The sequence below is a fragment of the Drosophila melanogaster genome, chromosome X (genome assembly GCF_000001215.4).
Source record: "Drosophila melanogaster chromosome X".
Lineage (NCBI taxonomy): Eukaryota > Metazoa > Arthropoda > Insecta > Diptera > Drosophilidae > Drosophila > Drosophila melanogaster.
Genome location: NC_004354.4, coordinates 6,687,551 through 6,698,913, shown reverse-complemented (window position 1 = coordinate 6,698,913; position 11,363 = coordinate 6,687,551). Strand labels below are relative to the sequence as shown.

General features: G+C 47.4%; 3 protein-coding genes across 8 annotated transcripts; all 3 read left to right on the top strand.

Moving 5' to 3' along the window:
• The first annotated feature begins 346 nt into the window (after positions 1-346).
• Positions 347-3,048, top strand: CG14440 (uncharacterized protein). 2 transcript variants are annotated; one of them, NM_001272358.1, is made up of 1 exon: positions 347-2,148. In NM_001272358.1, exon 1 carries the CDS (start codon positions 629-631, stop codon positions 1,583-1,585), a length of 957 nt encoding a protein of 318 aa, NP_001259287.1. In that variant the 5' UTR covers positions 347-628; the 3' UTR covers positions 1,586-2,148. The 2 variants fall into 2 exon arrangements, with proteins under 2 accessions (NP_001259287.1, NP_572343.1); NM_132115.3 differs by having other exon boundaries at positions 411-3,048.
• An 858-nt stretch (positions 3,049-3,906) lies between these two features.
• Positions 3,907-9,618, top strand: CG14442 (uncharacterized protein). Of its 5 annotated transcripts, none has more exons than NM_001298027.1 (3): positions 3,907-5,821; positions 6,050-6,511; positions 7,560-9,594. In NM_001298027.1, exons 1-3 carry the CDS (start codon positions 4,958-4,960, stop codon positions 9,108-9,110), a joined length of 2,877 nt encoding a protein of 958 aa, NP_001284956.1. In that variant the 5' UTR covers positions 3,907-4,957; the 3' UTR covers positions 9,111-9,594. The 5 variants fall into 5 exon arrangements, with proteins under 5 accessions (NP_001284956.1, NP_001284954.1, NP_001284955.1 ...); NM_001298025.1 differs by having other exon boundaries at positions 3,907-5,971; NM_001298026.1 differs by lacking the exon at positions 7,560-9,594 and adding exons at positions 6,801-6,841; positions 6,896-7,232 and having other exon boundaries at positions 3,907-6,511.
• A 521-nt stretch (positions 9,619-10,139) lies between these two features.
• Positions 10,140-11,318, top strand: CG3184 (uncharacterized protein). The gene has a single exon (NM_132113.4). The coding sequence runs from the start codon at positions 10,174-10,176 to the stop codon at positions 11,242-11,244; it is 1,071 nt and encodes a 356-aa protein (NP_572341.1). The 5' UTR covers positions 10,140-10,173; the 3' UTR covers positions 11,245-11,318.
• Positions 11,319-11,363: the final 45 nt, after the last annotated feature.

Genomic DNA, 11,363 nt, shown 5'->3' with positions numbered 1-11,363 from the left:
TCTAAGAATAAAGCACTTTAAAACTTGTATTGCTTTATTAAAAACATATGCAACTTTTTAACAAATAGTGCAAACATAACACAAAAATGTCGGCTCTGCATTGCATACAAATCATTACATATGATGTTCAAAACTTTAACTAACATTTTACCTAAATGTTTAAAAAAGAAAACATAAAATATTGTGCAGTAAAAATTTATGAATTTATATTTTACCCCTAAACAAAAAGGATCATGCATTTGTTTTTCAGTTAATGATTTGTTTTCAATATTAATTTAAAGGGGAGTGCCGCAATGTGGCTGTGGTATTATTTCGCCTTTGATGGTCGGTCACTCTGCGCCGAAAGCTTCCGCGAAATTATTGAAAGCTATTTTTAAAGCTATTTTGGACCAGCTCTGCAGCTTTTTTCCATATTGATTAGTTATGTCGCTTTTGTTGTTTACTCGCCACATTTTTTTTGCCCAGGCCAGTTAATTGTGTTAATTCCCGGCGCGCGGGAAAAGAAAAAGAAAAGTAACGAACGACGGTGGAACCACGGAAGGACATAACTTCCGTCAAAAAATAACCATCACAAGCACCACCAACCGGATCCCAAAGGCGAGTCGCGAGCGAGCGCACAAATCCCCCGATGTCAGCGGGTGTGGGTGGCGGAGGGAGCATTACCACCGAGCACCACAGTCGCCTCTACTTCCTCAACTCGCCGACGGCGCCGCTCACCGCCCGCGATCCGTTCTTCATCAAGCCGGAGTATCTCAGCTATGAGAGTCCCATGCACCATGCCCTCTACTCGGGCAATCGGGGCCTCTTAGAGTACAACAACTATACCAGTTCGGCGGCCGCGGCGGCAGCCGTTGCCTCATCCGTAGCCACCTCCGTATCTGTGTCCGGTTCGGGTTCGGGATCAGGATCCGCGGGAACCGCAGCCAGTGCCTCAGCAAGTGCAGCGAACAGCGGTGGCAGTGCGTCTGGAACGGCGGTGCTGAGCCTCGAGAACAATTTCGCACAGCAGGGTAATCCCCACCAGCAGCAGCAGCAGCAGCAACAGCAGGGCAATCCCCACCAGGAGGTACTCCAGCAGCAGCAGCAGCAGCACCCCCTGCATCATCATTTGTCCGCTGGCGTTGTGGTCGAGGCCAGTCAACTTGGTGGCGTTCCGGGTCTTGCCAATCTTGGCGTGCCACATCTCAGCGCCCAGCAGTCAGTGACGCAGCAGGGCCAATCCTCGAGAGCGCAAAAGGCCGCCCGCCGGAGAAGCAACGAATCGATTGAGGCCAGGGAAAGGCGGCTGGAGAGAAACGCCGCCCGGATGCGGGACAAACGGGCCAAGGAATCGGAGGCCGAGTACCGCGTGCGTTTGGCCAAGAATGCGGAGGCGAATCGAGTGCGACGCCAGAACGAAACGGAAGTACAAAGAACCCTAAGACTGATGAAGAATGCAGCGCGGCAGCGACTGCGCCGCGCCTCGGAAACCGTCGAGGAGCGTAAGAAGCGGCTGGCCAAGGCCGCCGAACGGATGCGAATCGCCCGGGCCAGTGCGCCCAAGGTCATCAAGCCGCCGCTGGCCGACAGGCTAAAGGGTTACTAATGGAGGATCGTATAATCGGTTAGCCTGGATTCAGGCAAATACGCCCATTTGGAGCTGGCTCTCCGGCAGAGCAGCTTGGCCGAGCAGCCCTAAAAGCTGGCCAGGATCGGCAGAGGAACACAGACACATCTACAAATTATATATATATATAAACATATATATATATTGTATACAGCCTATAAGAAAAAAGTTTGAGATAAGGAAACCAGTCCGAAACCAGAAGGATTCTTGAGGACTTGCAAATGAATGGGCAGCAGGCACTCTAGGATTAAAGCCAGGCAATTTTTTTTTTTAAGTTAAAAATTAACAAGATGAAGTAACGTAATGTAATCATAAAGTAAAGTATTTTTATAATGCATGCATTATATTCGTACGATATGTATACACACACGACACAAAAACCAATCACACACACACAGACACACACACACCCCCAACCCCCACACACACATGCACTAGCATAGTCATTGCCACACATATAGAGCCCCCAAAAAAGGGCAGTAATATCCCCCACTCCCCCAGGAAAAAGGAAGCTTACAGCGCCAGGGTGCCTCACTGTAAATAAAAAAAAAAAAAAAACGGAGGGAAAATCGCCAACGACTGGAGGTACACCTCCCAAGCTTAACAAAAAGAAACCCGAAAAACTAAATATTAAAATAATTACTGAGCATCGCGGATGGACGAGGCAACAAGTGCCTTTCGAGGAAATCCTCGGGCGAAACTTGCTATAACATTCAAAAATCGTATTTTTCCACAACAACTGAGGCACCCTAGTGACGAACAACCCCCATATGTGTGTGTAAGTTGGTAAAGGCATGTAACCCAAAACGGACAGCGCCACTCACATAAGGATAATATACACACACTCGGCAGCTCCCACATAAATATATGTATATATACAAATTTATATATATATATATATATATATACATATATAGTTGGAGCATACACACATGATCCGTAGCCAGGCACATAACGCAATATTTGTTAAAGCACGCAATCCTTCCTCCCTTCCCCAGCCAACATCCAACCGCCCACTTTTCCTAGACCTTATCCTTATCCATATCCTCAGCCTCTTCCCACGCCCATGTCCTTCCGCGCGGGCCCACATGATATATACATGATATATATTTATATATACATATATATACATATGTATATATATATATTATGCTAATTATTATTAATAAAGTGTAACCATTAAGTTCTAGTCGAAATTTCAAATTGTTTTTCTCCTGTCTAAATACGTTTATCAATTGTTTTTTGCCTTAAGACATAAGATTGAGATACATTTTTGTGTATTGTAATATTCGTGTACACTAACAATGACAACACACAACAAGAAAAATCAACAAACAAAACACAACACCAAGAAAGTGAAAACAGAAACAGAAAAATATAAGCGAAAAAAAACGAGAATAACAAAATGAATATACTTGAATAAAGTTGCATTCACAATTTTTAAATGCTGCGTTCTGAGCTTTGGTGGGAATTTAATAGGGAATAGTGATAATCTAAAAAAAAGTAAAAGCGTTATCAACCGGAAATGATCAGGAATGGTTGATAATAACACTACAATTTTGAAAATTTCCTTCAAATCTGACAGAATGTCCTCGATGAACCTGAAGGGTGGGTCCCATTCTCAGGATCGCCATCCGTATGCTTGTTGTACATTTAAGTATCACAGCAATTAAACAAATTAAAAACTCCCATCTAAAATACATTTAAATATAAAATATAAATAATTTACAAACTCCATTCAGCACATGCTACTGAACTAATCCTATTATATATACGATTATCTACGATTATCAACGAAATGCTCTTATTGGAAATAATATAGTTTCTAATTTTATATAAATAGTTTAATTCACTTTTATAAATCGCATTTATTCATTTCAAAAAGATTTGAAAGCTTTGGAATGTTAATGCCCTGTTAACATAACATAACATAGTTGATTGTTATGTAAAGTAAGCTTTAAAACAGTGTGGCCAAGAGGCGAAAATTTGTTACAATTGAAATAGAATTATCCATGTCTTGACGTTACGCTTGATTTTTAAAAAATCGATTTCAAACATCAAGCTATCGACAAGCTGATCTAACTATAACATTAAGTATGGAAAAATAGTACATATATTCTGTAATATGGTACTGCAAAACTGCAGCCAAATAATAATATAAATATTATCTGCCTGCAAGACTAATTTCCAAATTGTAAAATAAACCCGGGCGATATTTCAAGCGGAACATCGGTTAATCAGTTGCATTTTCCAATGAATCGACAGCCTGCTCAACTATCGATGTATCGATACTTTTTACCATCCCTACTGTGAACAGAACGATTGTTGAAATGAAAACAACTGAAATAAGATGAATTAAATTAAATTAAAGATACAGTACCACGGATTGCGAACAAGTACGCATACTTCAAGTTAATGACATTACGGTGCGATCGGAAGTGGCAGATATACGCTGGTCCCAGCTATGTGGAAAATTCCCGGTAGTTAAGTTAACGCTGCGCCGCCACAGAACATCCTTTTAACCCACCAAGAGAAAAGGCGCCTGGATGCACCGCAGCACGGCGAATAAATGGAATTACAAATCAAAGGGTTAAGGTTTGTGCAAAAAGCAAAATAAGGAGCGGAAAAAAACTCGCACACACGTACGTTGCGTATTGCTTCGTTGCGCGTGTGTGTGTGTGTGTTTAGCAGTGCGTGCTTGTGTGTGCGGACGGCGGCTGCATGGGTGTGTGTGTATAATCATGTGAAAAATCGATTGGCAGCGCAGAAGCAGCGCGGCGGCGGCGCCAATTGTCACTGACTCGCAAGAAGAAGCACGCTTTTATGAAAACGCACGAAAAATTGTAATGGCCAAATACGAACGGTAATAAAGTGCATAATGCTAAAAATGGAGAAGAAGAATACCGCTCATAGCCAAAAAGGGAACGAAAGAAATGCCCGAGGACCACAATAACAATAGCGGAGTGATCGCCGCAAAAATAGAGTGCGAGAGAGAAACGGCGCCAGCACACACATATTCTTTATATAACTACTAGTAAGCAAAAAGCGAAACAAAACAAACACAAAGAGGAAACGCCAAGGAGCAGCGGACGAAAAAAAGAGCGGGAGACGGCCCAGAGCGTGCGAAAGAGAGGGGGCGAGCAAGAGCGCGGCCCCTAGATGTTATCGAAACAATCGGAAGGACTGCGCTCATCCTTTCGATAACCAAATACCCATCGTCTATATACACATATATAGATATATATCTATAAATATATATATAAATATATATATATACATAACAAACAGTACACTTTTGGAGCCCCGATAGACGACAATTTCGATTGTTGTTGCCCCGGCTTTTGACCAAGAATGGAACCAGATCCCAATGGGATAAAAATAGAGCCCTCACTTGATCAGCAGCAGTACGCCACCCATGTGCTGGCCATCAATGGCTCCAATGCCCGCCTGCTCATCGAGCATCCCTCAGCTTTGTTGGTACCACTCTCCTCGCATCACCAGCTGCAATTGCAACAGCAGCAACAACAGCAGCAGCACGTACAGCAGCAACATCAACAACAGCAGCAGCAGCATCAGCAACAACAGCAACAGTTCCAGCAGCAACATCTTCACCAGCAGCAACAGGATCAACTGCAGTTCCAGCAACAGCATCTCCAGCTTTATGCACCACTGAAGCAACAGCAATTGCAGCAGCAGCAATCGCAGCAGCCACCCACTCCATTGGGACCCACCAGCAGTGCCAGTTCCGCATCCATAACAGGTGCCTCCACCACTGGCCACCAGCAGAGGTGGAACGAGAGCCCCGAGGCACGCCAGCGCCGTCTGGCCAGAAATGCTGAAAGGATGCGGGAACGCCGGCAGCGCGAGAGCGAGGAGGAGTATCGCAAGCGACTACTCCGGAATGCAGAAGCCAATCGCCAGAGACGCCAGAATGAATCCGACATAGAGCGGGCCATGCGGCTAGTGAGGAATGCGGCCAGGCAACGGCTACGCCGGGCCATGGAGTCGCCGGACCAGAGGGCCAAACGGCTGGCCAAATTGGCCGAAAGGATGCGCATGTATCGCGCCAGCGAGACGAACGATCAGCGAAAGCTCCGGCTGGCAGAAATGGCGGCAAGGGCGCGCCAAAGGATCGCCAATGAGTCACCGGAGGAGCGGAAGGAAAGACTGAGAAAGCTGAACGATTATGCCAAAAAGGTCAGAGAAAAGAAGAAGGTACTGAAGCATGTTGTGGTGCACGGTGGTTCGTCGTCGGTGGTCGTCTCAACGCCGACATCCTCCTCGTCGTCAACGGACCAGCAGCACCACCACCAGCAGCAGCAGCAGCAACAGCAGCAACAACAGCAGCAGCAACAACAGCAGCAGGTGCTGGCTGTTGCAGCAGCAGCCGCAGCAGCGGCGGCAGCCAATTGTACTAACGAACACACTATCAATCTAAACCAGGCGACCACCACAGCGACGACGACGACAACGGACGAGGCAGGCACCCCGCAGCCCGCGGAGGATCAGCAGCATCTGGTGACAGCAGCCGCCTATCAGCAACACCAGGCCCTGGCCGGAGTGGAGTATATGGGACAGGGCATGTTTCTGGCGCCCGGCTCCCTACGTCCACCCATGCAACTGAAGCAGGAGCCACAGACGCCGCAGCAGCAGCAGATTACACAGCAGCAGCTGCAGCAGCAGCATCAGCGATACACCATCACCGGACAGCAGCAGCAACAGGTTACGGCTGCTCTGCTCGAGGGCACCGAGCCGGGCAGCATCTTTGTGCAGCAGATCTATGGCGATGAGGGTGGCAAGGGCACCGCAAAGCTGCTCCAGGCCCATGTGCCGCACTTCAGCATCGCCGGTGGCCAGCTGGAACTCTACCCGCACAAATATGCTGCCAAGAAGCAGGAACTTCAGGTGCGTATGCAGTAGGCGTAGTAGATAGCAAGAATGATCGGCGATAGCAACTAAATCACGCACACACACACAAAGTAACGCAGCAAAACTAAAGTTTGGCATCCTCCAGGAACCTCATCTTGCCCATGAATCCATCAATGTAATTTGTTATCTAGAAACACTATTTATTTGAAATCTAATCGGTATTAGAAAAAAAGGGCACTATCTACTTCCAGTAAACGTAAAATCAAAACATGATTAGCCTAATTTAGCTTGATTCCTGAATAATAACAATAAATGATTTTTACAGTTGCAGAGGAATTTGGAATCGAATACAAATTCGTAGCGCTGGTAAAATATCAAACAATTGCCAATACTCGTAAATTTCAAATATTTTCCTTGCAGTTGGCGAAATCAACTGCCTCAAAGGAAAATGCTTGAAACCGGAAAGTAGGAATTTTGAAAATATATAGAATTCAATGGAAATTGGCAGAAGAAGCGGCCAATGGACCTCTCTTTTTTTTTGCGCGTTGCCTTACCCGCATTTTAACTCCTCTTTTGATCAAAAGCGAAAATCGTATAAGTTTATTTCAGTTAACATTATTGTTCGTTGTTCATATTACTTGTGTTAGTTCTTTTTTTTGGTCAGAAGCAAATGAATTAATCAATCGTATAGAGTGTAGATATATGTAGCAATGTAAATCTTGAACCTAAGAACAAAATACTTTTACCAACCAGAAACAAACAAAAAGTGGTTTTAATTCCCTTGTACAGGTGTGCGTTCGTGTGTGTGTGTGTGTGTGTCCTCCATCTATCCCTTTCGCTCTATCACTCGCACTCGGTTCTTTTCGAAAACCAATCTATAAGACCACCTTCAATCACATCAATCAATCTTATCACTCAAATTACGAAATTAGGTTGCAATGATTTGTAAAATTCAATTACCGAAGATTGCTGTGATTGCGAAGATTAAGATTTATACCAGAATTCCAAACCGATAGTCCCATAACCCGCAGAATCAAACCGACTCACCCGTTGGCTTGCCAATCCCTTCTATCCCTTCTTGCAGTCGGACAACGATGCTACGGTATCAGCGGGCGGCAATGATAACAGCGGGTCTGTTAGCCTCGGCCACAACGAGACCAAGGTGATCGTGACGACGGCCAGCGGGGAACAGAAGCTGCTTAAGGCGACGCCCGGCCAGGCGCAGCAGCTGTATAATCAATTCCCCTACCTGGCCACCTTCCCTAACACCACCAGCAGCGGCAACAGCACCACCAGTACCACCAATGTCGGACACGTGGGCGTGGTAACGGCGGGTACAACAACGGGCGCCGGCGGTACAACCACCACCGCCTACTATCCAATGTACCACAATGGCTTCCAGATTGGCATCGGGCCGAATGCAGTGCCGCCGCCGTTTACGCCCGTCAACTTTGCCAACGCCAGTGGTGGCAATAGTCCCGGACAGTATAACATACTGGCGGCGAATCCAACGCTAACGGTCACTGGATTGGGACAGCAGGAGCAACAACAGACAGGCGCGTCGTCGGCGGCGGCGCCACAAATTGTGACCACACCTGTTGGCAGGGGCAGGCCGCGAAAGAATCCGTTGCCCAGCGAGGAGCAGCTAAAGGTGAACAGTCTGCTGGAGCAGGAGCTCAATCAGATGCTGTCCGCACCGCAGCTGGCCACCAGTACGCCGCGTCGCGGCAGGCCACTGTCGCAGGCATCGCAGCAACATCATCAGGAGCTCAGCCAGATTCATGTACATTCCACGGCCGATGGCGACAGTCGAACGCCAGTGTTGACGCCGCGACGCAGCGGTGCTAACAAATACGAGACGGAGGAGGAGAAGCGAATACGTTTGGACAAGATGGCCGCACACCAGCGAGCGGTGCGTGCCAATGAGACGCCCGAGCAGCGGGCCACGCGTCTACAGAAGCTGAGCGAACGGGCACGACTGAAGCGGGCCCAGATCCGAGCCACCGAGAATACGGACGAGCGCAAGGAGCGACTGTCCAAGCAGGCGGAATATGCGCGAATGCGACGCATGCGCAGCCACACGCCGCGCAGCAGCAGCGCCACCAGCACCGAGTTCCGTGCCAAAACCGAGGAAGAAGATGAGTGCCAGGACGATGACACCAGTGCCGAGCATCATATGTACGAAAGTGAAGCCGTTTCGGTCACTGGCACGGGCAGTGATGGTGGCTTCGTTTCGGTGGTGAAGGCCGACAACGACGATTCACCATTGGGCGGTGGCGATGGCTCCAACGATCACGAACAGTTGCCGGCGCTGCAATTGCAGCAGCATGAGCTGCAGCAGATTGCCGGCAGCCTTCAGCAGCAACATTTGGTGCCGCATCCGCATCACGAGGCGATTGTGTTGAACCAGCAGCACCGCCTGGTGACCATCAGTCAGCACCAGCAGCAGCAGCTCCATCAGCAGCAGCATCCTGGCTTCAGTAAACTGCAGACGGTCAAGGATTATGCAAATGCAGCCGGCGGTGGAGGCGGAGGAGGAGCTGCTGGTTCTGGCGGCGGCAGTGGAACGGGAGCACCCGAAAACAATGACATGCTAAAGATACTCGAGCCAATCATTGTGATGAAGACCAAATGAGGTTCGCGGAGGCGTCACAGTCGCAGCACCAATCGCTAGAAGGGATATGTGTGGATGACGTGCTAGCCAGGCCTCCATTTCCGCCGGAATATCAGGCGTTGGACGCACAAACGATGGAGATATCTGCGAACAGTAGGGATTGTCTATAGTTATCAATAAGCGTATATTTTTTTTTAATCTGTTTTTTAAAGTGTTAATGTACTTCAATGGTAGATTTTGTAAAAAGTCAGAGTAAGCGGAGATCAAGGATCAAGTGCAATACGGATGCCTGGCAGGCACAAAAGTCCACCGGAAACCCAGAAAGCTAAATGAAATGAAACACTGTGACGCCCCGAAAGCCACTGAAAATCGAAGAAATGCAGCTAAAATAAAAAGATAACTACGATCGATGGTGGAGATCCAACTAAACCTAATCCAGAATATGTAGCGCGTAAACAGAGCACTAAGTAGTTGTATGTATTAACTATTAATTTTTTAAATTAGCAAAAAAAAAGCAAAAAAAAAACCCAAAATAACAAATAAATCTAATAAGATCGAAACAAAACGGTCAATGGCAGCGGTGTATGGGATGTATGTGTGGTCAGCCAGTGGCTATCGGTTATCGATAGCAAATGCAGAGGCGAACGTGTTTTTGCATGTTGCACGTCTGGCGCGCACATGACGCGCATGACGCGCACCACATCCGCTGGAAATTTTTTCCAAAGGCAGCCTTTCTTTCTTTCTATTCCTACTCATTACGGTAGTGGTTGTCAGCGTGCAGGTGATGGAAAAGCTCTGGAGGATCTGTATAAAAATCATAATTAACTTTTTAAAAATGTGTTCATATTTTTTCACATTTTTATTGGTTTGGCAATTTTCTATTGATTTGCAAAAAATCTGTTTTCCACTCCTAGATTATTCTTCGTTTTACTGTTTGTCTTGCAGATTTTTATCAGTAGAAGCCCAAAATAACAAATAAATCTAATAAGAACAAAACAACACGGTCGATTGGCAGCGATGTATGGGACAGATGGTCAGCTAGTGGCTATCGGTTATCGATTGCTGATAACATCTTTTCATAAACATGTTTACAACGCTCCACAGCGAGGATACGGAATATTCGGCAGATTCTGTGGAGTGGCTGACACACGATGATGCGGCAACGGGTTTCTTTGCCTGCGGCACCTATCAGTTGGTCCAGGAGGAGGACGAGCCGGCGGCGGAGACTTCAGCCAAGCGTCCACGCAAGGGTCGCGTTTATTTATACCAGTTTGAAGAGGAAAACTGCCGCCTGGAGCGGCTACAGTGCATCGAAACGTCTGCCATTCTCGACATGAAGTGGCTGCCGGCCTGGAGCAGTGAGTGTAATCCCCACCTGGCCACGGTCAACTCTTTAGGCCAGATGGAATTGTACGAGTTTCTCCAGGATGCGAAGCTACTGCAGAGGCGTACGTGTTTTAGCCTGGCGGAGCAGGATTCGTCGGAGGAAGCGCCATTGGCGCTGGCCCTAGACTGGCAACATGACGGGCAGCACATCCGACTGGCCATCTCCGATTCCAAAGGCGGCCTAAATCTATTGAGCTACTCATCACAGGGTGAGATAATCCGCGAACGGTCGTGGTTGTCCCATGGCTTTGAGGCTTGGACCTGTGCCTTTGATCGTTGGTCACCGCACATTCTGTACAGTGGTGGCGACGATATGCTGCTCATGGCCCACGATCTGCGCACCAAGCAGCGTGCGTGGACCAACCGGGCGCACATGGCTGGAGTCACCTGTCTGCTAAGTCATCCGCGGCACGAAAACCATCTGCTCACGGGTAGCTATGATGAGCAGTTGCGTCTCTTCGACACCAGATCGATGAAGCGATCACTGGCGGAACTGGACTTGAGCGGAGGCATCTGGAGGCTGAAGCCGCATCCTGCCCAGCCCGATCTCATCCTGGCCGCCTGCATGTACACCAACTTTAGCGTGGTGCAGCTGGATGTCGCGGCACCTGGCCTGAGTTTACTGGGCGCCTATGAGGAGCATAAGAGCATCTGCTACGGGGCCGATTGGGCACCATGGAGAAACAAGGACGATGCGTCCTTGACCATGGCCACTTGCTCCTTTTATGATCACACGTTGTGTGTGAGTCGCGTGGATATTAACAAATGAATTCGATATCTGTATATTATGTTATGTGACTAAAAACTAAAAGAAAAATAAACATTTGCTGGCTTATGTTTTTCAACTATCTATAGTTTGTATAATAGTTTGCGGAAAAAACAGAATTG

Excerpts from the sequence above, each read along its gene's own strand:
- CG14440 (NM_132115.3), top strand. The coding sequence starts at position 629 with ATGTCAGCGGGTGTGGGTGGCGGAGGGAGCATTACCACCGAGCACCAC.
- CG14442 (NM_132114.2), top strand. The coding sequence starts at position 4,958 with ATGGAACCAGATCCCAATGGGATAAAAATAGAGCCCTCACTTGATCAG. Across the intron at positions 6,512-7,559 it reads CCAAGAAGCAGGAACTTCAG|TCGGACAACGATGCTACGGT; the intron begins GTGCGTATGCAG and ends CCCTTCTTGCAG.
- CG3184 (NM_132113.4), top strand. The coding sequence starts at position 10,174 with ATGTTTACAACGCTCCACAGCGAGGATACGGAATATTCGGCAGATTCT.